This window comes from Eucyclogobius newberryi, unplaced genomic scaffold, assembly GCF_026437365.1.
Source record: "Eucyclogobius newberryi isolate DKJ021-1_F unplaced genomic scaffold, fEucNew1.0.hap1 SCAF_14, whole genome shotgun sequence".
Classification (NCBI taxonomy): Eukaryota; Metazoa; Chordata; class Actinopteri; order Gobiiformes; family Gobiidae; genus Eucyclogobius; species Eucyclogobius newberryi.
In genome coordinates this window covers 16,963,885-16,991,815 of record NW_027315768.1, presented here as the reverse complement: position 1 = coordinate 16,991,815, position 27,931 = coordinate 16,963,885, and the positions used below count along the sequence as shown (strand labels likewise).

At 40.1% G+C, this 27,931-nt stretch overlaps 2 protein-coding genes across 7 annotated transcripts in view; both read right to left on the bottom strand.

The window, feature by feature from the left end:
* Positions 1-206: 206 nt before the first annotated feature.
* cog3 (component of oligomeric golgi complex 3) lies at positions 207-10,302 on the bottom strand. The gene is made up of 23 exons (XM_072444585.1): positions 10,085-10,302; positions 9,700-9,843; positions 9,568-9,629; positions 9,215-9,380; positions 9,045-9,119; positions 8,643-8,735; positions 8,420-8,545; positions 8,260-8,340; positions 8,143-8,186; positions 7,931-8,057; positions 6,737-6,828; positions 6,341-6,480; positions 5,357-5,517; positions 4,212-4,320; positions 4,017-4,135; positions 3,663-3,752; positions 2,967-3,087; positions 2,593-2,681; positions 2,340-2,474; positions 1,955-2,030; positions 1,698-1,825; positions 1,029-1,127; positions 207-865 (listed from the first exon to the last, which is right to left on the bottom strand). Exons 1-23 carry the CDS (start codon positions 10,253-10,255, stop codon positions 836-838), a joined length of 2,478 nt encoding a protein of 825 aa, XP_072300686.1. The 5' UTR covers positions 10,256-10,302; the 3' UTR covers positions 207-835.
* A 1,887-nt stretch (positions 10,303-12,189) lies between these two features.
* mid1 (midline 1) overlaps positions 12,190-27,931 on the bottom strand; it is a 30,008-nt gene continuing 14,266 nt past the window's right edge. For 4 of the 6 annotated variants that reach the window (XM_072444582.1, XM_072444583.1, XM_072444581.1 and 1 more), the window contains exons 2-11: positions 24,209-24,924; positions 21,757-21,816; positions 18,838-18,933; positions 17,634-17,741; positions 15,060-15,208; positions 14,845-14,972; positions 13,875-14,018; positions 13,362-13,523; positions 13,080-13,287; positions 12,190-13,003 (exon numbers count right to left, since the gene is read on the bottom strand). In XM_072444582.1, the coding sequence (XP_072300683.1) occupies positions 12,655-13,003; positions 13,080-13,287; positions 13,362-13,523; positions 13,875-14,018; positions 14,845-14,972; positions 15,060-15,208; positions 17,634-17,741; positions 18,838-18,933; positions 21,757-21,816; positions 24,209-24,868 (2,064 nt within the window). In that variant the 5' untranslated portion in view covers positions 24,869-24,924 and the 3' untranslated portion in view covers positions 12,190-12,654. Of the gene's footprint in view, positions 13,004-13,079; positions 13,288-13,361; positions 13,524-13,874; positions 14,019-14,844; positions 14,973-15,059; positions 15,209-17,633; positions 17,742-18,837; positions 18,934-21,756; positions 21,817-24,208; positions 24,925-27,319; positions 27,697-27,931 lie in introns of those variants that run through there. The other 2 variants (XM_072444580.1, XM_072444584.1) reach the window with 2 other exon arrangements.

Here is a 27,931-nt window from a genome sequence, read left to right as displayed (position 1 = left end):
AAAAGAAAGGCACAGAGCATTAATCTTATTTTAATCAGAAAGTTCATAAATAGTAGAGCTGTACAAATCATTTCACACAGAACACAAAAACTAATCTTACTGACAGACTCATTCCCTTGTCACTCCAAGAGTCCAGTGCAAAGCTGCTTATGCCAATAGTATTTTAATGAACCTAGGTATAAAAACAAATGTATAAAACGACTCTATTCTTTACAAATTAGCAACAGAATAACAAAAATAGTCTGGGTAAGAATGTGGAAGTATTTTACAAACTCAATCGTGAGGCTTTTGGTGGACCAGATTGGACCTGAGAGCCCTGGAGTACAACTCGTAAGTTCTTTTAAACATTACAAGACTGTTGCATTTCAAAATAAATGAGTAAAAAGACTTGCAGCATGTTATTTTTATCCCTCCCGATTCATCAAGGAAATTGAATAAGTACAACTACCTGGGTTGTGAAAAGCCCATAACAATCTCCGGCTTTGTGAACAATGCCTCTTCCCACCACCCTAACACACTCTAGTGCACTAATTCTCCATACGCCTTTAGAGAGATACACTCCATGTTAAGAAAATCTCCTCTGCTTAATGTCATTTAATTGGCAGGAATTTCAATATTACCAAAACACTACCAATTCATGTGGCACTCTTGAACCTGAGGAGCCTGTATCTTTGGTCTCATGCAGCAATTTCTTGTCCTCCTCCTCCCGCTTACACCATTCCCCGCGGTTCTCTCGTCATCTCTCAGACCTGGCTCCTGGTCATGGCCCGGAGTTGCGACATCGCAGTTCCATCCAGCATGTTCCGTCGTTGCATTTTAAAACCAAACTTGGGTATTACTTATTCGCAGACAGCAGAAGGTTAATCTGAAAGAGAGCCGGGGAGACGAGAAATTGAGCGCTTGATGCTGTGGCTTAAGCTGCTATGCGTTATCTATCTGGGAGTAATGTCTACTCAAGTTGCTGTTAGCGCTTTGAGGCTGTGGCGGGGATCTTATTAAACCATGTTGGGTGCCTTTTGGGGCTGTACCTGCTCCATCGATGGACATGCTATGATTTGAAGGTCTTCTCCGCTGTATTCCTCCTGTAGCAATGCGTGCAGTCTCTGGAATACCTGCTGGATGTTATTCTGTGGAGGAAAAAAACACATCCTATTACCCGCTCAGGAGAGAAATTAACACTGCATTTCCATCTGGCCTCTGTCCCCTCACCATCCTGTTTCCATGTCAACCACTGAATTTTGTTTCTCCATCTCATTCAGGTTCACCTGACACCTTGATGAACATTACACAGGCAGCACAAATATCCATCTATTAGAGTTCAATTATGCTAATAGCTCGTGGCTAAAGGCACAAGCTGCAGGACCGGCTCGTATAAAAAGGGTCAGGAAAAAAAATCATTTGACAATTCAGAGAGGGTTTCTGTCCAACACAGACTAATCATGCAAAGAGGGTTATTTTTTGGGGGACATTTTTGCATTGGAGTGCATGGATTTGACCCAATACCTTTTTATTTCAAAGCTGTACTAAATTATTACTACTGCCATATAAAATTCATCAGTCAGAATTAAAAAATGCAAGTGCTGCTGTTAAATTTGTTTCGACCTTCCCTGTATGATTGAATACTGCAGGTAGTTCCAAATATTTTAGCTCTCAAACAATCATTTACAAACTGGTGCGTTGCTTTTTTGCCCACATACCCTGACAGGCTTGAAGAGAATGAATTCAGTGTCTCTATTGGCCAAGTACAAGGACATGCTCTGCAAAGTGCTTGGCAGCTTGCTCTTCATCACCCGGTAGGTAGCCATCACTATATCGTTGATCTTTGCTGAAAAGAGAAAAAAACACTGCTGAGGAAAAAAAAAAAAAAAAACATTGACATGCCCTCTAGCATGTGCTATAGAAGTTTTGATGAATTGCAGCAGGAAGCCAGTGGCACTTCCGAGACAAATCTTACCTGGCTGTGCCCAAGGTTGCTGAGCCAGATTGTATGTCGGACCACCTTGAATAGCCGTTGTTTTAAGAGCTGCAACCTGGAAGCAGTCATACCATTACATAGAATTAGACTGAGATGTATGAGATGAATACTGGAGATGTTGGTGCAAATGACACTTTGTTACAGGTTGATAAAAACTATATGAGTGGAAATACTTTTTGAATGCAGAAACGTATGTACATATTGCCATGTCAAGGTTTTCTGTCACTAAGATACAGAGCATTTCAATTAAATGCGAAACACAAAAGGTTTTTCAAATCTTTATGAAAGCTTTAAGGTATAAAAATTGAAGCTCAGGGCATGTTGTTGCTGCCTGAAGAAATGTCATCCTTGAGCGTAGCGTTACCTTGGTGAGAAACTCCTCAAGGCTCCCCACAAAGATCTGAGTCTGCTGCTGGATGAACTGCTCACAGCTGAACTTCAAGTGCCGGTCCACATCCTTCTTCGAGTCAATGTAGTGCTCCTTTATCTCTGGTGTCCCCTGGGGGCCACAGAGCAGAGGCTTTAGCACAACCAAATGACGTTTGCCTATAAAGGGGAGCTATCACAGTCTATAAAGTGAATTGTATGGTTAATAAAAAAGGGGCAGAAATACCCACTTCCAATAGGAACTCCAGGATGGCATTGTGACTGTTAAGGCGGAAGAGATTGGGGACGGCCCTCGGGTTGAGAATTTTGAAGGCAGCATCTGAAACAAAGAACACACAGGTTACGTTGGGCTGGAGCAGCACCAGAGTGCCCTCTAGTGCCACAAATGTTGCATGACCTTGACTGTGACGGCAGAAAGGAGCTGCTTTGTCCGTCAGCCATCAGTTAATGTACATAATGGTGTTGAATTACTTTAGTCATTTCCACATTAATTGTTGCCACCGGTGCATGTGATGGGCACAAGTTGCTTAATGAGCATGAGTATGTAATGACCGGTTTTATGAAGCTGAACACCAATGTTCTCCTGCACCTTTAATTATCTTACCTCTTGTTTTCTTCAGGTCCAGTGAGATTTCCTTGATGGCAAAATCGGTGTGAAATGGGGCAATCTGTTCACGCATTATCAGCAGGTGCTTGATCAGGAAAAGTTGCCCGTCTATTTGTGTCTATGGAGGAACAAAAAAAAGATAGTACACTGTTATATCCACTGCAGGCTGCCAAAACAAAAGGGCATCTGCCGACTATTCGAGCTTCAGAGGACATAAAAAGCACTGGCTTAGGGACGATAAGGGAATATTGCTAATTAATAACTGCTGTTTAATCATCGCTGCTGAGGGAGGTGTTAGTGTGACAAAAAGAAGTGGCAGCTTAAACTATTTATTGCTTGGCAAAAACAATGGAAAAATACATCAGCTGTAGGAGGAGGACACACATCCCAGGAGACTGATGGTACGGCGATAATTTGAAGTGTTAGAATGAGACGGGCCAGCTGCCACAGATATCGATGGCAATTTTGATGGGTAAAAAAAATAAATCAATAAAGAAAGGTCCGTCGAGTGCTCTGTAAAGCATATAAATGTCTATTAAATTACAGTTTAAATGACATTCCATCAGCATTAGTTAAAGCTCCTTTTGCTCAAAGAGAGGAAAATAGATTAAAGCAATGATTTTGAAGTGATAGAACATTCCTAGCAGACAGTAATCTCAGCGCTAAATAGATAAATATAGAAATAATTTGCACCTTGTTTTTGATGATGATTTCTGACGCTTTGAGCAGAGATTGGATGCAGGCGGATAAGGCTTCTTGAGATAAACCTTGGAAGACAGCGCGCTGAAAAATCACAACATTATTTAAAACTGTGTTCTCATGAAAGGAAACAATCCTAAAATGAATATTGCAATTTAGTACGGTAAAAATGCTCATGTTATATTATTCATCTACTATTTTATATCTATGGAAAGTACATGTGCAAGCTGCTTATGAATTATGCATTGGGACAAATTAAATACTTTGAATACGTAAAAAGATTGAGGATACTAGCGCAAAGTCTGTTGTTGGAGTTTGTACGTAATACCCTTGTGCGTTCACACTCACATCCATACATCTGTAAAGCTTGGACAGACAAACTAATGTTCTTCTAACTGTGGGGTACCACATGCCGTGCAGATCGGCGGGAGAGATGGACGTCTGTAGGCGAGATGCTTCCACACTTTCTGCACAAAATCGAAGGCGTTATAAAGCCAATTACAGCTGTACATGCGCTTTCAGACCCAATGAGAAGCCACAGACCAGCATTACTGCTTCTTCTGCTGGCCCCATCCTCCAGTTGTACATCAGAAAAGGACGCCTCCTGTGACACCTGCTTCATCTGCTCCTCCTTCAAGCTCTGAGCTATTCTCTGTTGAGGGCAAAAACGCGGAGACAAAAGAGTGCATCAAAAAAAGATGTTAAAAAAACTCATTAGACACGACAGTCTCAAAGGCAGTATTTTCTTGTACAAGTGCAAGCATTTGAGACCTTGCACATTCGGATAATCAAAGCAGTCAACATAAAACAATACGAGTGTTTTAAAAGGGGTAAAACCTTGGCACTTGCGGATATCGAAAAAGAAATGTAATTTAAGTTTGTGCGTTTCTGACATTTACAAGCTGCACTGAAACTTTTTATGTGCTCTATTAATTATCTGACTTCCACCAACGGTACAAAGAAGAAATGCAACTGCGATGTTCTACTTTTGTGGGGTTTTTATTCACTTCATGTACTCTGTGGTGATAAGCAAAGGTGCCTAATTGCCATTCACTCGCTCAACACCAGATTTAAACCAGGTAAAGAGAGTGAAGTGTCTTAACAACAACAGTTTGAACTAGAGCCACTGCAGCTCCACTGTAACATCTGGTTTTCACAGTGGTCTCTCATCCAAATCACATCAACCTAGATCCAAAACGATCAGGCATTGACAAAAAGATCCATTCAAACAGCAATAAATAAAATGCACTTTTCGAAGGCGGCAGCCATATTTTCAGCTATTATATTCACATCTAGTCAAATTTCTGTTGTAAAGAGGTTTTTAAAAGGCATTTATAACCAACATCTTACATAATGTGCAGACTGTTTCTCATTAGACATTTTGATTTAACAATACATCCATTTTTGTGATAAAATAATTATTAAAAGAGTTAACGATTACTTTAGTAGTCCATTAGTCAAAATTATTGGCATCAACATTAAACCACATTTTATTGACATGCAAGGTACATAAAGCGTCAGTTACCGTTTCGTTTACAGTTTTACAACCAATTTACATATTAAAAAATGCGGCGCGGATATAAAATCTATCAATTTGTATATATAAACTGCAACAGCCTTCATTTTGATAACATTTTATATTATAGAACTGTGAGTTTTTACAATTATAATTTGCTTTAAGGACATACCTCCATCATTTCCAGTTTCTCCGGATAAGCCAGATCCCCTGGAGCTGGCTTATATCCGGTGATGTCTGTCTGGATGTAAATATGTGTTCTATACACCAGTCGTTCCTGAACATCCTCCAGCATCTGCTTCACAACGCCTTCAAAGGCTTCCAACTGTGTTGCTATACAAGGGGAGGTCAGAGGTCAGCTTACAGGTGAACCACTGACAAAACTCACAATCCTCGGCTCTAAATAGATCTATTTGATACGAGGCCTGTGGGGTCTGTGCACTAAAGAGACTGAAAATCAATGTGGGAGTAGGTGTGACCATTAAAAAAAAAAGAAAATAGTCTGAGCAGGTGACAAAATGAATAGGACATAGTGGGGAACAATAAAAGTGTCAGACTTCACGTTTCAAAGAAAAGCGGATCACGTAGCAGAGCGTGTTCCAAAAGCACATACTTCCAGAGTGAGTTCTCTGCTCAAATTACAACCTACTTCACAGTATTTTTATTTCAGATGTCTTTGTCAAGATAGCATTTCAATATAACATTAGGTGGAAGCGAGTGGTAATCAGTGATTTATACTGTTGAAGGAATAAACTTTTAATTCTTTACCTAATAAAACAGTTCTCCTCGCGAGTTGTGGTTACTCATCCCACAGTGAGAAAGTGTATTCAATTGAAATAGGCAATATCAAAAATAAAATCATTTGAACATTCAGGTAGGATCTTTTTTATACAATTGTTGTGTTTAGTTTTTTAGGGGGGGGGGAAATCTGATTTTGTTTTTTGTCAGTCTCATAACATTAATTCCAACACTCAGCTGTACTCGAGTAGAGTGTTCACCAAATATTTAGTTTTACTCTTTATTCTAGTAATTATTCGGGACAATACATGTTCATGAGTACTTCAACTTGTGTATAATCTTTGGCTACTCGACCCACCTCTACAAGTGAGACCTTAAAAAACTATTGTTCATATAATAAACAAACTGTCTCTCCTACCATTGCTTTGGACATGATCTTCCAGCATCTCGTTCTTGAGGATGCTGCAGAGCTCGGAAAGCGTTTCCAGGTGGACGACGTGGATGATCCTTGGCCGGAGGACGTCATATAAAGACAGACACAACTTCTCTAACAACTCGCTGTGGGAAAACCAAGATGTTATCTAAACTGTGCATCAAGGCTTTCTTAGCGAAACAAAAGAAAGCTAATAAGGGCTCGCAGTGAAATCGATGACAATACAATGCGTCTATCCAGGCAGTAGAGTGCAATTGGTAAGAACAAGCTCAGTTTACAGCTGAAAATGGCATTCAAGTAAGGTGAAGGTGTGCCTTAAGCAAACGTAACATCACAATGTGGCCTGGGTTATAATTATCGCTAAAGCTGGGTGTCACTTACTCCAGTTTGGATGTAGGCTTGGAGAAAAACTCATTATACAGTTGATGTTCATCTTGGCACACGTGCACCATGAACGCACAGCCGCTGCGAACCTGTACAAACAAAACACACAATGATAACTGTTGTCGGTGCCTGATAAAGTGTAGCTTTGGCTGCACTTCAAGCTTCAAACACAAGAGCCCTTTGTCTATAAATGATGCAGACACCAATTAGGAAATCATTAACAAGATGCATAACCTTTCAAGTTTTATTTTTTTTAAAAAGCTTGTACAGGTGGTGGGCCAGTGAGGACACTTTTCAGTGCGTGAAATTCTGACCTTTAATTATCACATCCCCATCAAGCCAATTAGTGTGATGCTTTAAAATGCCAAAACAGTGTCAAATAGGTCGTCTGATAAGGTGCTAAAATCAAAAATTAGCCTCTGTGACGTGTCAAAATCTTAGGGATGGGCTAGGCTGTAAATACGATGACAAAATTATAGGTCGGTTAAATTTCTTCTCGTTTGTATAATCACTCTTTGAATATTCTTAACTTATCTTTTTTAGAGATTTAGCAATTAGCATACATCAATAATCTGCGCAATAATTAATATAATGATCTGGGTAGATTTCATATTATATTATGTACATTCTGCACTTGATACATTATTGCTAATATGAAAATCAATTTGACCAATGTGAGTAGAATCTTAAGATTTTACTGCTGTACTTGACTAGAGATAGAAACATATAGTGGTTTTCAGTTTTTTAATCCTGTGCAGCAAAAAAAAACAAAAACACTGCTGATATTTTGAGGCAATTTTTAAATTATGATAATTGATTTAATTGTTTTAAGAAACAATGAAATAAATTATCCAGTAGCTACTATCAGCTAGAATCAGTCAACCGATGTACTTCACTTACATATTCACTACTGATAAGACAAGACAACGGTAATACAAAAATATTGTAGCGGAATCATCTTTTGGAGTCCTTAAAAGTATTTCAAATTAGCATAAGCTTAACACACAAGAAGCTTTGGTTGATTAAAGGATTGTAGCCTTTTAAGTCTATGGCCAATGGTAAAACCTCAGATCAATTTAAAGTAACAGCAGTAGGTTTTTGTTTTTCTTCATATTTTGGTTCGCTACTAGTTCGGTACTCTTCTTAAATGTCACATGACACTGTGCAAAGGGCAGCTTAGCCGTGCCTTACCAGAGCGCAGTGATCTTTGCTGTTTTGGTTGGTCAGGTCTGTAATGGTGGATGTAATACTGGGGCTTAGCAGCTGCTCTCTCTGGTCTAGGTAACACTGGTGAATCTCATCTAAGAGGTGCTGATACCTGCTCATTGCATGAAAAGAATTGCATTTTTAGAAACTTTGTAGACAGCATATAATAATAAAAAATATTTACTAATCAGACGCACTCTGGAATCTTTTCTGCCCGTTGTTCAATCTGTTCAATTAATGTCTGAAGAGAAAATGCTAAATTAATTGACAGAACGTTATGTGCCAATAATGCTTAGGAAAAGAAGGAAACTCACTCTAACTTTAGGTGCAGCTGCTCGAAACTTAACGTAATAAAGTGTAAAGGCATTGTCTGCATTTGCCAAGCCCATTGGATCCTACAAGAACAGAAAAGGCATGTTAAACCACAAGTGTATTAAAAGAACCCTAAATAATTATTGCAACGATGTTACTTACTCTTTTTGATAACTGACTTGTAAGAGTCTGCATAGTGTTTACAATATGGATCTTCATAAAGTGCATAGCTTTTGAAAGACATTGTTTAAACTTGGCCATATAAACTGGGTAGTCCTTAAAATTAGGCTGCGAATAACAAATAGCACAATTTAAAGCATTAATAATATGCAAAATCATTAATGTTACTGTGGAATATCACAGGAAGTAAAAAGCTGCTACTTACATGGGAGGAAACATATTCAATGCAGTCGTCAAGTTTAGATAGCATTGGTATGAAGCCTTCACTATTTACAGACAGAGTTGGTGAGTTCAGTTTCTGAAAAGAATATAATATAATATAATATAATACATGCTCCATTTTAATATTCTCTGTGTTATGTAATGCAAGTGAAAAGTGCTTTTCATTATGAGTCCTTTATGAAGCATTAGCCAGGAGGAGTAAATGTGAGAAAATGTAATGATGTGATTACCAATATTGTATAAGGTTTAAGTTTCTGCAAACGTGTAAAACTCTAATGAGATTGTTTTGAGGGAACGGTGAAGAGTGAGTAACCAACACCAACACATGCACAAGTGAAAACAACAGCCAAACCAACTAACAGTGTTGTTGATAACACAGACTTACCGTGTTTATGTTTTCTAACTCATTAAAATATGATAGCTTCTGTTGAATGCTCTCAGCCAGGTCAACAAGCTCAGACTGTGGTTACAAAAACAAAAATAAACTTATCAGACTGATTTTCAAAACATTTTGAAGCTTAAAATCCACTTAGTTTTACATAATGCTCATCTTACCTGCTCTTTGAGGAGCTGTTCACAGGCTTCATGGAGAGTGCCGGTCTTGTTAGACACAAACAGGTACTGTTTCTGCAGCGAGCCCAGCTGCTCTAATGCCTCACCAACATCTTTGAGAATAGCATCACATTGCTCCTGGTAGCAATACAGATCATCCCTCGTTCTCCTAGGGTTCAGTTACATAGCTTTACACTCTTTCAGAGGCTCTGTTATTCATAGTCATTTACTGACAAACTAAGTCATAAGAAAATATGTACATAGCTTATCTAAGGAGCAGTGATACTAATGGACATTGTATTTATCAGTCAGTGAAGCTACAAATAACTTCAAAGCGTATCATTAAAGGTTAGTACCTGTATTTGGCGCTCTCATCTAGGTCCATGCTGACTTGTAAGTTTGCGAACCAGGCAAAAAACTGGAAAACATGTAAACATAATGACCTCCATATCCCCGAGCATAAGAGCAGAGTTAAATGCGAGCCTCACCTGCTGTGCGGTTTCTATCCTGTCATTCTCCATGTCCAGCATCTGAAAGCCTTTCAGCAGCACGTCCTCTGTGGAGGCGGGCACTGCGGCACTAAAAGGCTGTAAGGAGCGGGTCGACAGGCTGCACAAGTCTTCAATGGGCAGCTACAAAACAACACACTGACAGCTCATTTGTTTGAACACTTGACGTGGCAGAATAAGACGACAGCGACCCACATCAGCAGAGTTTGAAACAGCGATGACAATATTCCGTCTCCACATCAGACACCACAAGGTAAAGGCGGTACTGTGTTTATATTCATGATATCAACATAGAGCCCACAGTCTAGTAAGTTAGCAGAAGGGCTAGTTAGCCTTAGCCTCACTGTCTCATCCACGGTCTCACCTCAGCGGGCACCGGTAGCGCCTCTGCCGCGGCTCGTAGCTCCAGCACAGAGTCCATCTGCCGCTCCGTCAGCGGCGCCGTGGCGTCCGTGCGCCGCTCCCAGAACGAGAGCTTCTCCCGGGTATCTTTATCTGTCACATCCAGCAGGGACTGCTCTATGGACGCCATCATCACTTTGGACAAACCAAACCAACGTCAGCACGGCTCAGCTACTTCCTGTTCCGGGATTGGGGGCGGAGTTTGATGACAGCGGCCACAGGGGCAGGTCCAGCTGATAGATCCATGAGGTCCAGTCATTCACACTTAAATGACTCTACATCACTGTTTTAAACGTAGGTGTTTTCTGTTTATGTTTCTTATACATTTTAAGCTTTCTTCAATCACCCCAGGTTTGACAAAAGACAAATACAGGGGCCTAAATGGATGTATTTATGATACCTTATTACAGCCTATGACCATAGGCCCCAGGCTAACATGCTTGAAAAAAATATGATTTAAAATGATGTAGGTTTGATGATGTTACTATCATTTATGGGTTATAAAATAATGTAAACCCAATAATTCATTTCTATCTTCATGCAATATTCTCACACCATCCAGCCGCTGCTCCAGAGGGACAAGCTGGAGACGGCTGGTGTGGAGAACGACCTGGCAGAGTGGATCCTGAACTACCTCACAGACCGAGCCCAGTTTGTGAGAGCACGGGACTGTGTGTCTGACACCAGGACCTGCAGTGTGGGGGTGCCCCAGGGCACCCTCCTCGTGCCCTCTCTCTTCACCCTCTACACTGCAGACCTCAGACACGACACGGACAGCTGTGTCCTGCAGAAGTTCTCTGACGACTCTGCCATCATCGGACTCATCACGGACGACGATGATGCGGAGTACAAAGGACTGGAGATGGTGGTGGACTTGCGCAGATGCCACCCCACTGCCCCCTCACCAGTGAACATCCAGGGACGGGACATTGAGAGAGTGGACTCATACAAGTACCTGGGTGCTCATCTGAACCACAAACTGGACTGGACTCACAACATAGACGCACTGTACAGGAAGAGCCAGAGTCAGCTCTACCTCCTGAGGAAACTCAGGTCTTTTGGAGTGACAGGGCCACTCCTGGAGACCTTCTACGACTCTGTGGTGGCATCAGCCCTCCTGTACGGTGTGGCCTGCTGGAGCAGCAGCATCACAGAGAGGGAGAGGAAGAGGCTGGACAGAGTCATCAAGAAGTCCAGCTCCGTCCTGGGCTGTGCTCTGGACTCGGTGCAGGAGGTGGGGGACAGGAGGGTCCTGGCTAGATTCACATCTATGCTGGACCATGAGTGTCGCCCCCTGCAGGACACTCTGTCCGCTCTGGAGAGCAGATTCAGTGAGAGACTGATCCACCCTCGCTGTGTGAAGGAAAGGTTTCGCAGGTCTTTCCTTCCTGCTGCTTTCAGACTTTATAACAAACACTGCTAGCCCTGAACACGTGCAATCCTGACTTAACCATGTGAAATACTGACCTAATGTGCAATACCGGCATATTCATGTGCAATTACTGTCGTACTCACACGCAATAATGTCACATAACTGATGTAAATAGAGTGTTTATTTTACCGTTAGTAGTATTATTTGGTCTTACGCTAGCTGTTTTTATTTTATTTTAATTTATTTATTTATATTATTTTTGTTTATAAGAGTTCTTCTATTAAGAGTGTTTTTTAAACTTCCTATAAGTTATCTGTCCTTTTCCTCTGTATCTACCTGCGTTGCAACAACGGAATTTCCCCATGTGTGGACAATAAAGGAATATCTTATCTTATCTTATCTCGTATCAAAAGGCACCTTTAATCAGCAACATATAGTATTGCTGTATGTCTGTGGGGAGTCTCGGGTCACTCAGAGTTCATGTTTTCCTCTCCACATTGGAGCGAGGCAAAATTCAAGCCGTGTTAGACAAGCACAAAAAGAGACGTCGGACTGAATCATGTAATATAGATTATATCTGGATGTTACACTGGGCTCTCTGGAGGAACACTGACACTGAATGTATATTCTATGCTAAGAAGATCATCATACATAAACATTGCAAATTGAATTTTATTGTCCTAATTAGAAAAAAGGTTGTGATGCATAATGGAAAACAGAAATAGCTGCAGGGATGAAAATAATGTTAAAATTAGGACATTTCTATTGATATTTGTCAAGAAAATGGTTGTATAGCATTTTCCATTCTAGTAAATCATGGAATTGTGTGATTATTTGCATCAGTTTACTTTATTAAAACAGGATGTGTTATTTTAAAGTGCCATGGCTTAAACATGTTTTACACATTTGAAAATAGCCTTTAATACAACCCTTTCAAAGTTGAGCACCTAAGTGCATGCTTGAAATTGAATAAACATAATTATTGAAAACTATGGTAAAATTAGATAAAAGTGCAAATAAAATACATCTACAGACATGTTCAAATTATGGTAAATCAAAGTTCCTTTAAAAACATTTCAGATAATAAACCTGATTATTTATTCCAATTCCTTTTTTTATAGTCATTAGTGCAATAGTCTTTTGCATAAAAAGAAGAAACATCAGTTGTTGTAGTCAATGCCGTCCAAATAATCAGGAATTGGCAGCCCAGAGAGGACGGTTAAACATCTGTTCCAGACATTAAAGACGGGGCACACAGGCTGGGTGAAAGCGATGTCAAACATATACAAGTGCTGAGAGGCCACGGCGTCATAGAACGAGAGACACCCACAGTCATAATCCAACAACACTCCAAGACGCCGCAGGTGTGGGGGTGGTTCAATGGGCATCTCCTTACAGTTGTGACGCACCATCCACGAGTTGTTACAGCGAGACAGCACCCAAGAGGAGGAGTTCTTCCCAACCCACTCATGTTTAGGGGCAGACTTGTAGGCAATGCCAACTGCAAACCTGAAGAAAACGTTTTTTAAAAATATTGAAAAATGTCCCCTAAAAAATAATGAACTAAGTAGCAAAATGGGCTCACCATGTGCTTCCGCCTATTAAAGCCTCCCAGTAATGGCGGCCGCTGTCAATGTAAACATTTCCTGTGACTCCGTAGCTGCTGTGGCTGGAGAAGCGGTCCTGACTGTGGCTCTTCTTGGACGACGTTTCATCTCTTTCGACTGTCAGATTATCATGGGAAATTCTCAACTTCCGATGGGCTGTTCTTGGATCCAACTTGAAAGGCTGACCTAAAAAAGGAATTGATTTCAGATGCCACTATAGATAAAGGACTGAATGAAAATTGTATGGCATTAGGGCTTACTGTTAGTCTTAAGTTTGACTGGCTCACTGTTGCGATTTCCAGCCTGGTTGATGGCCTTCACTATAAAAATATACTTGGTTCCGCACTGGAGACCGTGCACAGTGTAGTGATTCTGCTTGATGTTTGGCACTATCATCCAGCTATCAGCCGAGTTACACAGACCTGTAGTCAAAGAAAACACTGCAGTCACAGCCTGAAACAAGTCAGAAATATAATTAAACCTCTTGCTGAGCGAGGTATTCAGACGGAGAGACCATCCCGTCTAATCGTATGCCCTGTTTCAATCTACAGCAGCTTAGTGTCACTCATTGAAGAATGCTCGAAGAACGAAGCAGATAGACATAAATCGCATGACTGAACAAGCTGTGGCCTTTTTGGAAAATGTTCCTTCATCAAGCTGTTTCTACTTAAAAACAACATCCAGCACAGGAATTGAAAATTTATCATTTCCTTCAGAAAACTCAAAGCTTTTTCACAAAACAATAGAAAAATCTCCGTATTTGTTGTACTTACTGACAACATTTGATTGGTTGGTGAAAATTGTGTATTGAAGTTCATATGAAACAACGGCGAACTCATTGTCTGAAGTCCAGTGAACTGTGATGGTGTCATAGGAGGCTGTACATAATTCCTCGCGGATTTGGGGCGGATTTGGAGCTGCAAAGAGAAAACAGAAAAAAAGGTGGTTCTGTGTTGGAAATCAATGTCGAATCCAGTCTGCATGCAAGAGCACAAAGAAAAAGCAGCGCTCCACGGCAATCCACGAGAGCTACAAAACAATTCGGTACAACATAATCACAGTTGGCACGCAGTTTCATTGCTATTAAACTGCCACTTCACATATCCTGCTACCCCTGACTTTTCAATTCATGCCAAAGGGGTTTTGTTTGTTGGCATTATAATTGCCACTTGTAAGAAAAGGTTAGAAAATATTAGGCTTTTCTGTGGACAAAGCGCAAGATCAAGCTCTTGGTGTTTTTTAATTTGGAAAATTCCATTTGTACCGCTGAGACATAGTACCAAATATACAGAACTAATCATTACAACCACAATAAGTCAGTAAGGGAACAAATTATTTAATTTTAAGATCACAAATCAAATCATTTTCAGCTGAAATACGTTATTCGTTCAAAAGTATTTTAGTGTGATGGATGTGTTTACCAGTAGTGACCCAGCATGTTATTGGGCTGTTCCATGGCCATTTTGTTTTACTTTTTTATTATAGTTTTTGCCAAACCATGACTATGGCCGTGCTTTGGCAAAAACAATTGGCTGCCAGTAACGTGAAGCTCAATATTCTTTTAGACCTGTTATTTGTAGCTCTGTTCCTGCTTCCATCTAATTCCAAATGATCCCAGATTATTTTGAAGAAAATGGTGAAGGTTTCCACACCAGATATAAATGAGATTTTATTTACATTTTCAGTGTCTTCAGTGACACTTAAAAAACCATCTACATAAAACATCACATCACAACAATTCACCTGTGAGGTAATCCAAATTCTCCAACATCTTCTTCTCTCTTGTGAAGTCCAAAGCAAAGGTATCAAAGTTGTCGTTCAAGTTAATCTCTGGCAAGAGGATTTGGGAGGATGCTGTTGCCATGGAGACCCTGCAACACCAAATAGAACAAAGCAGTTTAGCGTCCTTCCATCTGTATGGGACTGCCGCGGGTGTCATGCGGCGCCTGTTTTCTCACCTCTCACAGATGCTTTTGGCTGTCTGCAGGAAGCGAGCGTGATCCGTCTCCTTCAGGGTCTGGTCGGCCTGAGTGATGAGGGACGAGGACCTTTCGATGCACTGCTTGCAGCTGGCAATCTGCTGAGCCAGTTTTCTCAGACGCATAGACTGACGAAAGCAACACGGTAAAAGCATTAGACAATCGAGCAGCTATAGTTGATCCGAGCATCATTACTGCACTTACTAATTAGATAGTGAGTTCAGTAATGTTTGAATGTTTAATAGTTTGTAACAGTCCAAGTTGTTTTCTAATGCAAGGTACATGTGGTTGCACAAAACATCACACCAGAGTTGTAGGATTGAAATAGCATAGTAACTAACACATATAAGTCTGGTAAACACATGATTTAATTATTCATTTATTTGATAGGGACAGTGCATATTCATGAACGCATATAAATTACCGTGTAAACATGCCAGATTATAGCAAATGTATTATCATTATTATTACTCATTGAAATTGGACACATCAGTATGAAGACCATAATATACTTTAATATATAGAATGAAAAGAAGGCTGCAAATTCCATGTATTGCTCGTTACCCCAGTTGCCATGCATTTTCTTCCTATCACCATGCTCTTACTGCGCTGTATTGTAAAGTGCGACCAATAATTGTGCACATTGTATTACACATTATAGTGGAAAATGTGAATGGCATTTCAGTCTTTAATGTCCTTACACTGAGAGCGGAATACAGCCACATCACATTGTGTAGTCTGACTTCAGTGTTGATTTAGACCTGAATATAGCTAAGTTTATTTTGGTCTTGAGACTTGTTTAGCCCACAAAGTTCACAAACTAGTAGTTTGTCTGTGATGTGATGCCACATAAAACAATGTTATATGAAAAATAATAGTAAAAATATATATATCTAGTATGATTAAAAAGGGGGAATACAAAGCAATAAGGTATTAAATAAGAATAGACTGTACAATATGAACAGAACAACAGTGAAACATTTTAATGTTTAAGCCTTACAAGAAAATAAAGGGTCCTCTCCCAAAGAATGTAGCAGTGAAGGCAACTCTCTCCCAGACTGAACAGCACATTGCCTCTCTAACGACATATAGAAGATGTGAAATGATTCATGAACCCTGGCACATAAATGTATACCGCAGATAAAGTGCCAGAAATACTTCAGAGATATTAGTAATGATTTAGTGGCAGCAGAAGATAAAAGCGACCCAGTAAAGTCTGAAGTCTTTAGTACGAGCGGCGTGTGGCATATCTCTGAAAAAGTGATAATATATGCAAACCTAAGGGGATGTTGGCACAAACTAGATTTGGAAAAGCACAAGATCAGAGAGCATCAGTTTTGTGAGCTAAGATGTAATGAACTAACACAGCTTGCACAAGTCTATAATTATACGGCTTTAAGTGTGTCAGTGTTTTTGAAATGTTTGTAAGTTGTAAACTGAGTGGAAATAAGATAAAAATGGTATAACTGTCTTGATTGTGAAGTGAGGTGAAGAAACACACAGACTGATCAGGCAGCTTTAGCTTTAGCTTTATCTTTTGCTTTAGAGTCTTCTCATTTTGCCTTGTTCAGTCATTACACTTTCAAACACGTAAACAAAAAAAACAAACAAAAATGCTTGCACTTTTTTTTCTACTTGCCCAGTTGTGTTCAAACTTGCGCACACACATCAAATTTGGTACTAAATTAAGACCATGACTAAACCGGTCCACATAAGGACTGAACCAGGATCAACCTAGGTGGACCAAATAATTAATACATGTTCGTTATAATGTTATCTCTTATCAAAGAAACATGTGACTGATACACAGACTCCAAATAGTTAGTGTTCACCTTATCACTATTGCTACTGGCCAGCTCAATACCAAAATAATGAAAATATATAGTACATTAATACAAAAAAAAATGTTATTCTCACGCAAAAAAGGTAAAACTTTTTTGTTGTTGTTTTTTTAACCAAATTCCAAAACATTTTTAAAATACATCATTTTTATTTTAGTTTATCTGCACATGTATTTATTTTATTTATTTTTTAGATACAGCTGCGATGGAGTCAAAATAATGATAGCCTCTATGCGCAAAGGAACCATTATTTAGGTAAGTTTATTTCTTTGTTGAGACAGGGACAGTGCACAATATAAACAGGTGAGATGATCCTATCCGGCTGTAGCTCAAGTGCTAATTTTACAATAAGTTCCAATTGCTATCGGTATCAGAGCGAATGCCATTGTATTTCTTGTGGCAAAAACTAAAATCACTGACATCGCCCATCATTTTCAGAGGTGCATCCCATCTCAAGCCGATAATAACAGGAAAGACCCCAACCACCATCACCCATAACTGTAATAGTCAGAAGAATATACAGTATTTTCACAGATTTACGACAAGCGCAATGCAACCGTTGTTGATTACGGGCCTATTCACAGTGAAACAACACACCGGATTTCTATATCACATGGCTTTCATCTACAATACAATCCACAAGCGGCCGCTGAATGTTATAGAAATAAACAGAGGAGCCTTATTCCTAATACACTGGAGTTATGAACAATACCTTGCCCTCCTTTATCTTGCTGCCGATAATTTGTCTTCTCTGTTGAACAATATTAATCAGCAGGTCACACTCCTCCAGCAGCTTGTTTTCCTGTCTTGTTGCATTTACCTAGAGCGCATATAAATACAAGACATAAGCGACACATAAAAGTATAATCTGCAAAAAGATATAGTGCCGGGGCAGTAATGTAGTAATTTACCTGCCACTGCAATATATTATGCTGCACCGTGGTCATAATTTCAGCGTACACTGTATTACTGACGGCACAGTTAATCAATATGTATTAAAGCCTGATGTGACAGGATAACTGCACGACGGAGCTGATAATTCATGCCCTGTCTTTTCTGACCTGCCGGGCTGAGAACAGCGGTCCGGCCCTGATCGATCCATTTCACTTCATTACACCAAAGCAATCATCCCCGACTTCATAAAATGTATGTTAAGCGGAGGCCACAAGATTAAACACTGATGCAGGAGATGATATCATATTTGTGAGTCAGTGCACATGGGGCTGGAGAGATATTTTAAACACCTCCCCAGACTGGAGACAGAAATAATGGCATTTGCATTTGTATGTTTTATGTATGGTCGCTTCCGGGGATAATGAAAACTGTTTTATTTATCATTACTGCCGGTGAGTTTGTTTAGGAAAGTAGTTGGATATTTTTATTCCGACAATTTGCGAGCAATAAAAAGTATTTGTTCGTTTTTGTTCATTGTGGCCTGGTTTAGGAATTTAGATTTGAGTCCTGAAGTAACCTTTTTTTCCAATTTTGGGTAGAAAACCGCTATTGTGGACCAGACAGATAAAAAAAGTAAAGTAAAAACAGAGAAAGCTTTGTCATGGTGTGTTTTAACGGAGAAGATCCCTATTTTCTTTCTTGTTTCAGTAAATAATTCCACAATTATACAAAAGAATGTCAGATTGATGAACATTGCGCTGTAGAATCAATCATTAACATTTTATAACTCTTGAAATGGATACTGATTAATATAACATGCAGAGTTTAATCATTGTCCATGATTGTTCTGTGGTGGTCTCTATTAGACTCACATAGTTGCGAGTGCACATTGTACACATTATTCATATATTAAGTGGTAAAAAAAAAGAAAAAATCAACACTAATTTATCACAGTGTTCATAATTGATTGACTTATTAGCTGCTGAATCTTCACCTGAACACGGACAGATTAACGGCCTCACCTCCACATGCTGGCAGGTTTGGATCAGTTTGCCCATCATTGTTTCCAATTCGCTGGTCCTCTTGATTAGATTGCTCAGATTGGAATCCAGGGCTTGCTGCGAAAACAAAATTTAAAAGGAATATTTCATTACACAGTGTCAAAACGCAAACAGTGGCAGTAAATGGTACGAGCGAGTTAAGTGAACGAGAGCTGTACAAAACTGTAACAAGCGGAGGAGGCAAACACACACACACACACACACAAACACACACACACACACACACTCGGTAGGGCAACTGGATACGACTGATTGCGTTTGGTGTGTGATGAGTGAAGGGACCCCCAGTGCTCGCCGTGTGCCAAAGATCCCATGATTGTTGAGGCGAAGGCCGCGGAGCTTAGCTGAGCATCTGCCACTGATTTGGACAACTAAAGCCCAACTGTGCTAATCACTGAGTCAGATCAAAGGCTTCTGTTTCAAACTTAATCTGCTGCTGTAATTGGGCTGCGGGATGACTATGTCTCATGATGGACATGAATCACACTTCTAATCAGATCTCAATTTTTAACTAAGGTTTAATTAGTCATAAATGTATGTCATGGCAAATAGACAGAAATAACTAGAACTTCAGTAGAGATGTTTAAGCCCTAAATGTTCGATATGAAGAAAAAATGTGATATGAGTTCAAATGTAGTATAATTTTCTTTTCTCAGAAATTTGTTGATGTGACTTGGGCAAAACCGCAACATTTGCACTTTATCTTTCAAACAATATTATCCTAAAAGATGTAGATTAACTGTAATACCTCCCTAATGTAAACACTTTCAAAACCCTGAATGTGCAAATACATTTAATTTATGACCATTATACCAATGTGAAATGCTAATAGTAATAATATGTTTCAAAACAACATAATTCTAGTTAAAATAGCTAAAATAAAGTGTATTAATGTGGATACTAAGACCAACTTGTCTCAAAAATGAAATAGTAATAGAACAGGTAAAGGGACTTTAGCTGAGCATTGTGATTTCATAAGGTTTAAGCACTTTAAATTTCACAGCTCACAGAATATGACTTATTTATCTACTGAATAGGGTGCTGAAAGCCATTCTGGAAAAAACGCCAAGGGAATTATGCTAACTTACAAAAAATGAAAGAAATTTACAAACAAAGAACATTTTTAAATAACTGCAATAATTGTATTGTGATGTATCCCGCTAATGTTTTCCTACAAGGATTTTGACCTGATGAGGGGAAAGACAAGCAGCTTCCTTTGCTATGGAAAAGTCTGCAGCCCCACACCTTGCTTTGGCCACTCTCTCTTCCTTCCTCACCCGGTCTGGACGGGTCACTGTCAGGACCAGGAATTTTATCCTGTGTCGGCGCTTGGAATTTTATCAGTTGTCAAAGGTTACACGTCATCCTGTCACCACCTCCACTGCTGCGCCACAGAAACGTCTGTTACATTGACTGGCCATATTGTTAGGTACACTGGTTTTAATACTCTCAGGCAGTTTGTTCAACATGACAAATGGCAACAATAGAAATTCAAGTTTGAGTATAGAGCAGCATTGTTAAAAGTTGAAATTGGATTATTTTAAAAAATTTGGGTCTCTTCCGCATTCATTTAATGTGAACTCTCAAGATGTTTTTGAATACATAAGTGTAGGTTGTCACTTTATAAAATAGTTTGTGCTCACATGACTTCACAGCCATGAACGGGTTATTCGAGATTGCAGTAATTACACATAAAACAAACCTGACACAAAGTTCAATGTTTTCACAGTCATTATAAATCATGAAGGGAAATACTTTTCACAACAGCTTCAGCATCCTATTATTAATCATTGTCAATGCCATGTTTATGCAAATAAAATCATCTCACTTCACTATTCGTATCCATGAACTGAACATTGAAATGTAAACGTATTCATTCTGCTGATCACGTTTGTGCAGTTGTGATGGTCAGTGTCTTGTAAGGGCATCAGGTGTAAAAGCTGCATCCTAGTCAGCAGGAAGACAAAATAAGCTAATTTTCTCATCTTACCAGAATAATAACATGTTTTTAATATAAACAAATAGCACTCAAGTCATATAATAAATGTTAAAATGAGCTTCCGCAACAGCTTATCCAGCCATAATTTCACAGTTTAAACAATGCCAAACAGCAGTTTTCTTTGGCTGTAAGTTGCGTTCTGAGTGAAAAGTGGAGGCGGAGCAGAGAGAGGAAACAGACAGAAAGAGCTGCACCATGGACCTGGGCTCCACACGGAATTACTAAAGTAGTACATCGATATTTATGATATGGCCAAATCTTGCTCATAATGATATCGATAGATCTGAAATATTGTGATATCGCCCAGCCTTAGCTGTAACCCTATTCTTTGTCATAAATAAACAACTAGAAAGTCAAATACCACCTATAAGCCATAAAAGCACAATTCCACTCTCAATGAGATTTCTGTATTTATTTATTCATTCATCACCATTTAATGTCTGCCATTAACATAATACATGAAAGGAAATGCCTTTTATTGCAATGTAAGCTGCCGAAGACTGAACGCGAGAGCAAGTGGGAAAAGCAATAATAGCCGTAACAATTTCTAACGAGGCAAAATGGATTCTATTCATCTTGGCTCTATTTGTGTGGCCAATAATGTAAACACAGCTCTGACAGATTAACTTATTAAGTAAGAGAGAATAGCGTTAGCACATTCATTAAATACTGAATCAGATAACTGGCAACTAGCAGCCTCACAACACAATGCGGCATATTAACAACAACTACAATAGCATGGCTCAGCTTACAGTGTGCCAGGGCCTATACAATGGTGCAGGGTATGGTTACTCTCATTAAGTCCGGAGTACAAGGGGCATTTGGGGGTCATAGGATTCACCAACTGGAGTGCCTAAATGAGCAATTAAAGAAATGGTCACCTGGTCTTCATCCTGGTAAGAATCATCACGCCCCACACAGAGAAAGTGTCCGGGGGGTTTCTGCACAGCGACAGCACGATTGAACAAAGGAAAGAAGGTTAAGATGGCTCCTCGCTTGCCTATCTACTTTAAAAGGAGAGCTTTATGCCAGTGCCAGGATGACCAAGCGTGAAAGAATGAGACAGGTACAAAGAGGCTTTAAGTGGCTTCTGTGATACAGTTTACATAAGCCCCTTGTAAGGCATGCGTGGACAGTGTGCACATTCAAAAAGAAGCCTTATTATTCATGCGCATGCCATGCACCCCTGAGAATCCAGGGGAAGCCTTTATGTATAGGAGCAGGTTATTAGTAATTAGAACATGCACAATGTACATTTAGCATTCATGCAGCTGACTAATATGGCTTTAGTTATAAAACATATATATGAGTGACTATATGTTACACCATCTAAATGAATCAACACCAAACATATTTTTTTAAGCTGAATTTCTATTTTCTTCTCCAAATGACCTTTTGAAATATACAAAAATATACATGATACTTCTTTCTTGGTACATTTAATGTTTTGAAACTTATGTATTGTCCATTGTTTGGATATTTGATTCTTTTCTTAAGGTTTTACTGTTCATTCTGAGCTTTTAGCACACATTTTCCAATGTGGCTTTCAAACAAAAAATTAAACAAAACTTTTTTTTGAATTCACAATGTTCGAGAAAATCTAAATATTTAAATTGTAAAGTTTTTTGCAGAGAATACTTTACCCCAGAGCATGCTGTCATCAGGTGCTTATGCACAATGTTTTTATTGTCCACATTTACACATTTACAGTCTCTTCATGATCACTTCAGTGCTCAAAATGCACTACACAGCTAACAAACTTCAACGCTAACAATATTTTTCAACATGAAAGACCAAGGCTAAGGTGTCCAATTATTTTAAAACCCCTGAATAATGCATGCTATAAGATTGAGAAGGCTGGTGCTTTAATACCAAGCCAGAGTCTGAGCAAATGACAGAAGCTCATACATTTAAAATAAGAGTTGGCGTTCCAGAGCTACCTTGTTATATGCTCCTGCTAATAGCATCTTGTCATACCTTATTGATGTCACCCATCGGCCCAGAGAGAGGAACCAGATCCCACTCAAACTGTGAAGGACCGCTGTGCAAAGGGAGTCATTTAAGGCATGCCAAGAGGGAAACCGCCTCTGAACCTCATAATGAATATTCTTCACTTGCAGATAACATAACGTGGACTTGTACCAATTATCATACAACATTCATGCTTTTGTTCAGCCCTTCTCTTGTTAACAGCAATCCTCACTTCAAGCTTCATTTTAGTCATTAAGTCATGTTGTTAAGTCATTATAATTTCAATAAGTAATTTCAGTTCAATATACTGTATAATCCAGAAAAGTTAAACTGATTAGAACTTTTTTATCTGGCTGTGTATGTGACGATATCGTTACTTTTTTGTTCAGAAAATGTTATTTCACAAAGCTAAACCTGTGACGTTTCAACAATCCACAATAATTTTAACACTAATATTTGATTTAGCTGGTTTGTAACGGGTTTTTCATTTCTATCTTTTAAGAGATAAGCTATTCCTTTATTGTCCACACATGGGGACATTTAGGTGTTGCAACGCAGTAGATACAGGGGGAAAGGACAGATAACTTATGGGGAGTTTCTCTTAATAGAAGAACTCTTATGAACAAAACAAAAAACTCTTATTAACAAAACTCCTCTCATATCTTAATAGGGAATGGAGGAAAAGAAATAAAAAATAAATAAATAAAATAAAGTAAATAATATTAAAATAAAAATATAAAGATAAAAATAAAATAATAATAAAATAAAGTAAATAATATTAAAATAAAGTAAAGTGAAAATAGCTAGCTACAGTGGCTGTCCTTTTAGTTACAAAAAATACAGGAGAATATAATATGGATATGGATATATAATAATGAATTGTTTTGCACACGTGTTTTGCCACACGGGGGGAGCTCGGAGTAGAGCCGCTGCTCCTCCACGTCGAGAGGAGCCAGCTGAGGTGGCTCGGGCATCTGTTCCGGATGCCTCCTGGGCGCCTCCCTCGGGAGGTGTTTCAGGCATGTCCCACCGGGAAGAGGCCCCGGGGAAGACCCAGGACACGCTGGAGAGACTATGTCTCTCGGCTGGCCTGGGAACCCCTCGGGATCCCCCCGGAGGAGTTAGAGGAAGTGTCTGGGGAGAGGGAAGTCTGGGAGTCCCTGCTCAGACTGCTGCCCCCGCGACCCGGCCCCGGATAAAGCGGCAGAAGATGGATGGATGGATGGATGTTTTGCATGCATGAAGAGTGATGTTCAAATGTGTTTTTGTTGTTGTTCCATACTCACTTAAATAAATAGACAGAACATAGACATATGTAACTTACACAAAACAGTTCCTCTTATTTATTTGCTTACACTTTACCTTGAGTTTGTCGTATCTGTCGCTCAGGGCCGCTACCTGATGATCCCTGTGGCGCCCCACCAGCTTACAAAGAGCACAGATGAGTTGTTCGTCAGTCACACAGTACATGTTGACCTTTTCCTCCTCGTGCTCCACACACATGAACCCGCGCAGATGGGAGTCCTGCAGGGGCTCGATCAGGCGGTGGCCCGTGAACGGCTTCTTATTGGGGTGCGTGGCCTTTAGACACTCCTCGCAATAGGACACTTCGCAGGTAACGCAGGTCTTCACGGCGTCCTGCGGGGGGTCCTGCTCGCAGAATTGACACTGAACCCTGTCGGCCATCTTTGTGTAACAGTCTGCGAAGGGACGGTCCCGGCGCGTTTCGCTGGGTGAGTTGGGTCCACTCAGCGAGGCCTTCTGATAGCGATCGATGATGTTTTGAAGGGTCACGTTGCGCTTGAGTCCGTCTAGACCCTTCTGGTTGAGGGTGATGACATAGCGGCAGGTGGGGCACTGGAAGGCGCTGATGGAGTGGATGGGCTCACTGGGGGTGCAGTGGGAGACCAAGATGCGGTGGGCACAGTTGAAACAAAGGCTGTGTGCGCAGGGCAACAGCAGCGGGTCCTCAAAGAGCTCCAGACAAATTGGGCAAGTCAGCTCCGACTCCAGTGTTTCCATCTTCAGGCAAAGCGCAGTGGGGATGACAGCGAAATCCACGGAAGCTGAACAGCTATCTGTGAAAACAAGCACAGAAGACGTTTCACTTTGTAGAGCCTGCAAAGGGGGCAATCTTAACACTTGATGGAGTGAACTAAGAAGGGAAAACTAAACTAGATAGTGCTTGCTTGATTTCTAATGCCAGCTGAGTAAAAATGACTGTTTTTCTTTGGATTCAGTGCAAAAACAACTTTTTTTGAGTGGCATTCAACCTTTTTGGAGTGGTGACACCACCATTAAAACAAACCAAACTAGACCGCGAGTTAAAAAAAACATATTACCAAGGCACACCTGTATTATCTTAAGGCTCCCCGGCACACTGGGTAAAAATCTAGGTTTTTTACTTGAGTTTGAGGTTTGGGCTACTCTACCCACCTATTAAATCTGTGCTGGTTTTACTCTTCTCACATCTTTCTTTATTTTTCTTAAAATATATCCTAATATCTTGGTTTGAATAATACAACGAGCTAGTCTGTCCCCCTCTGTAACTGAATATATAATGAAAGAATTATGCATATTATCAAAATATGATTATGGAAATGAGACCAAAATACAACCAGAAACCAGACTAGATTAAAAAAAAAGTCTGAGGATTATGCACAGAGCCATTTGGCCTGAAGTTAGTCTGTTGCTATTTCACGTTGGCGGCGTTCTCCTGCGTCTCGCCTGTCCCCATGTGTTTTGTGCGTACTGTATCCTGTGGCAGGATGGACAGCTCAGCCAAGCAGAAGTATATTGGCCTGATGGCTGGGGCGCTAGACTATCACAGACACTGAGCCTTTGTTCTGAGCCTTTCGGACACCCACAGCTGCGAGCAGACACACTGCTCCATGTGAACCCGCTCATTATGTGTGAAGAAGCCAGCACTCATTATCAGTACAGTGTGGCCCCCCTTTTTGAAGTCGCAGGGTTACAGCGATTATCTCAGAGCTACTTTGGTCAGTTCTTTTCAGCTCTTATTGGAATACCCACAGATATTTAGCCGTGTCACTGCACTGGACCGCGCTATTGTGGCAACTGCCTGTGATGCACCTGTGGACGTTTAATTCCATGCCACTGAATCATAAGTGTGCGTGAAATGACTTGTCTAACATAGTTTTGATCATTTTTACACTAAGTAGTTCACAGTAACTACAAAAACTATACATTTATATCATGACCACATAACAAGTTCAGCAAGTATTCGACTAGTCAGCATATATTTTTTGATTAGTCAACTAGTCAAACCGTTATTTCTATTGTATATTAAGACTTTATTATCAACCAAATAAAGGTTGAAATATGCTGACTGAAACATATATAATATTTATGGATAAAATTAATTCTTGATTACAGAAATGTACCGTAACTGTTTATTATTTTATTGTCATTTTGATTATTAATGCCGCTGTCTTTGTTATGAAAGGTCTTTTGGCATGTGTAGTCCAGATAAAAATCCATTGTTGGTTGCATAATATCGTAACATGCCAATTTCATCAGAATGGTTTAAGTAGGGTGCACGGTGGCAAAGGCGGTTAGCGCTCTTGCCTCCCAAGAAGGAGATCATGGGTTCGATTCCCGGATCAGACATGATCCTCCCACCGTTCAAAGACATGCATGTGTTAGGTAAAATTGGTGACTCTAAATTGGCCCTAGTGAATGAATGTGAGAGTGAACTGTCTGTAATGTCTCTGTGTTGGCCCTGCGACAAGTTGGCCACTGTCCAGGGTGTACCCCGCCTAAGGCCCGAAGTCACTGGGATAGGCTCCAGTCACCCCGCTTCTACCGCTTGTTCCCCCGAAAGGGAACAAGCGGTAGAAGATGGATGGATGGTTTAAGTACAGCAAGTCAATCTCAAGCAAATATCAAAAAGCAATTCTGTATCAATGAAATGATGGTACTCCACCTCAAACTGATGTACACGCTCAATATCAGAGCCATAAAGATATGTGAGGTGCACAAATAATTTATCACATGTACGTGCAGTCATCCTTTTATCCTTTTAATCCTGGTACTAGGATACTAGGATACTAGGATCCAGTACTCTTTCTGAACTTTTGATTGAGACTTACTTGTGGTTGCGGTCTCATACCATCTGTACAAATCGCCAGCCGCATAAAACACTGACTTAATCACAATAGCTATTAAAATTGTAATGTTCAGTTTTTCTCAATAATGATACAAAACAAGGACAGAGTGTTTGCTAAACAGCAGGAACACTACATCCATAAATCAGACATAATTCCCCTAGTGTCCTAAATACTAGTGTATAAACAGCTTTTTTACACAATGCAAGGGCTAATCCTCTGATGTCATCGCCTATGTTATAAAAGACACTGAAGTCACCAAAGCTTTGTAAACAATATTGTGGCACAGAGCTACTGCTACTGCCCCGAGTACATTACTCAGTCCATTCATACAAGCTTTACCCACCGATGGATTTCGCCCTTCTTTGCACTGCTGATACATCTCTGCTGTAAGCAAACTTCTGTCCCGATTCATAAAAATATAACCATCATAACATATGCATGCTCCCTAAAACACAGAAAGTCATCGGAGAGGGACGTCCAGATGGCACAAGTCCTCCCAGACCAGTAATCCTGCAAGCAGAGCTGTCATTAGGCAGGAAAGATTGGAGCAGAGGTAGCAAGCACAACAGGAAAAGTTGCCCGACAATTCCAGGAAAGCCAGCTCCACCTACAGCCGGAGCACTGGCCAGTACTGGAAGAGAACGACACAAAACAGAAACAGAGCTGGCATGTGTTTGAGGGATGAGAGCGCAGGCTAAATCAGCACATAACAGAGCCACAAGAATGCATAGAGTGGGAGCCAATGTCCTTACAGACAGGTTATGTGTCCTGAGCCCTGCCCATTCAGCGCACACCTAGATCACTTTCACCTCTCCTTGTGTGACCATTCCTCTTTCCACAATGAGCTTTTCTCACCACTAGAGTTTCAAAGCGATGGGTAAAGGACACTTGAGTGCTGTTCACAAAGACAGATCCGAACCCTGAGTGATTTGAAACACTCCCATCAACCTCATGT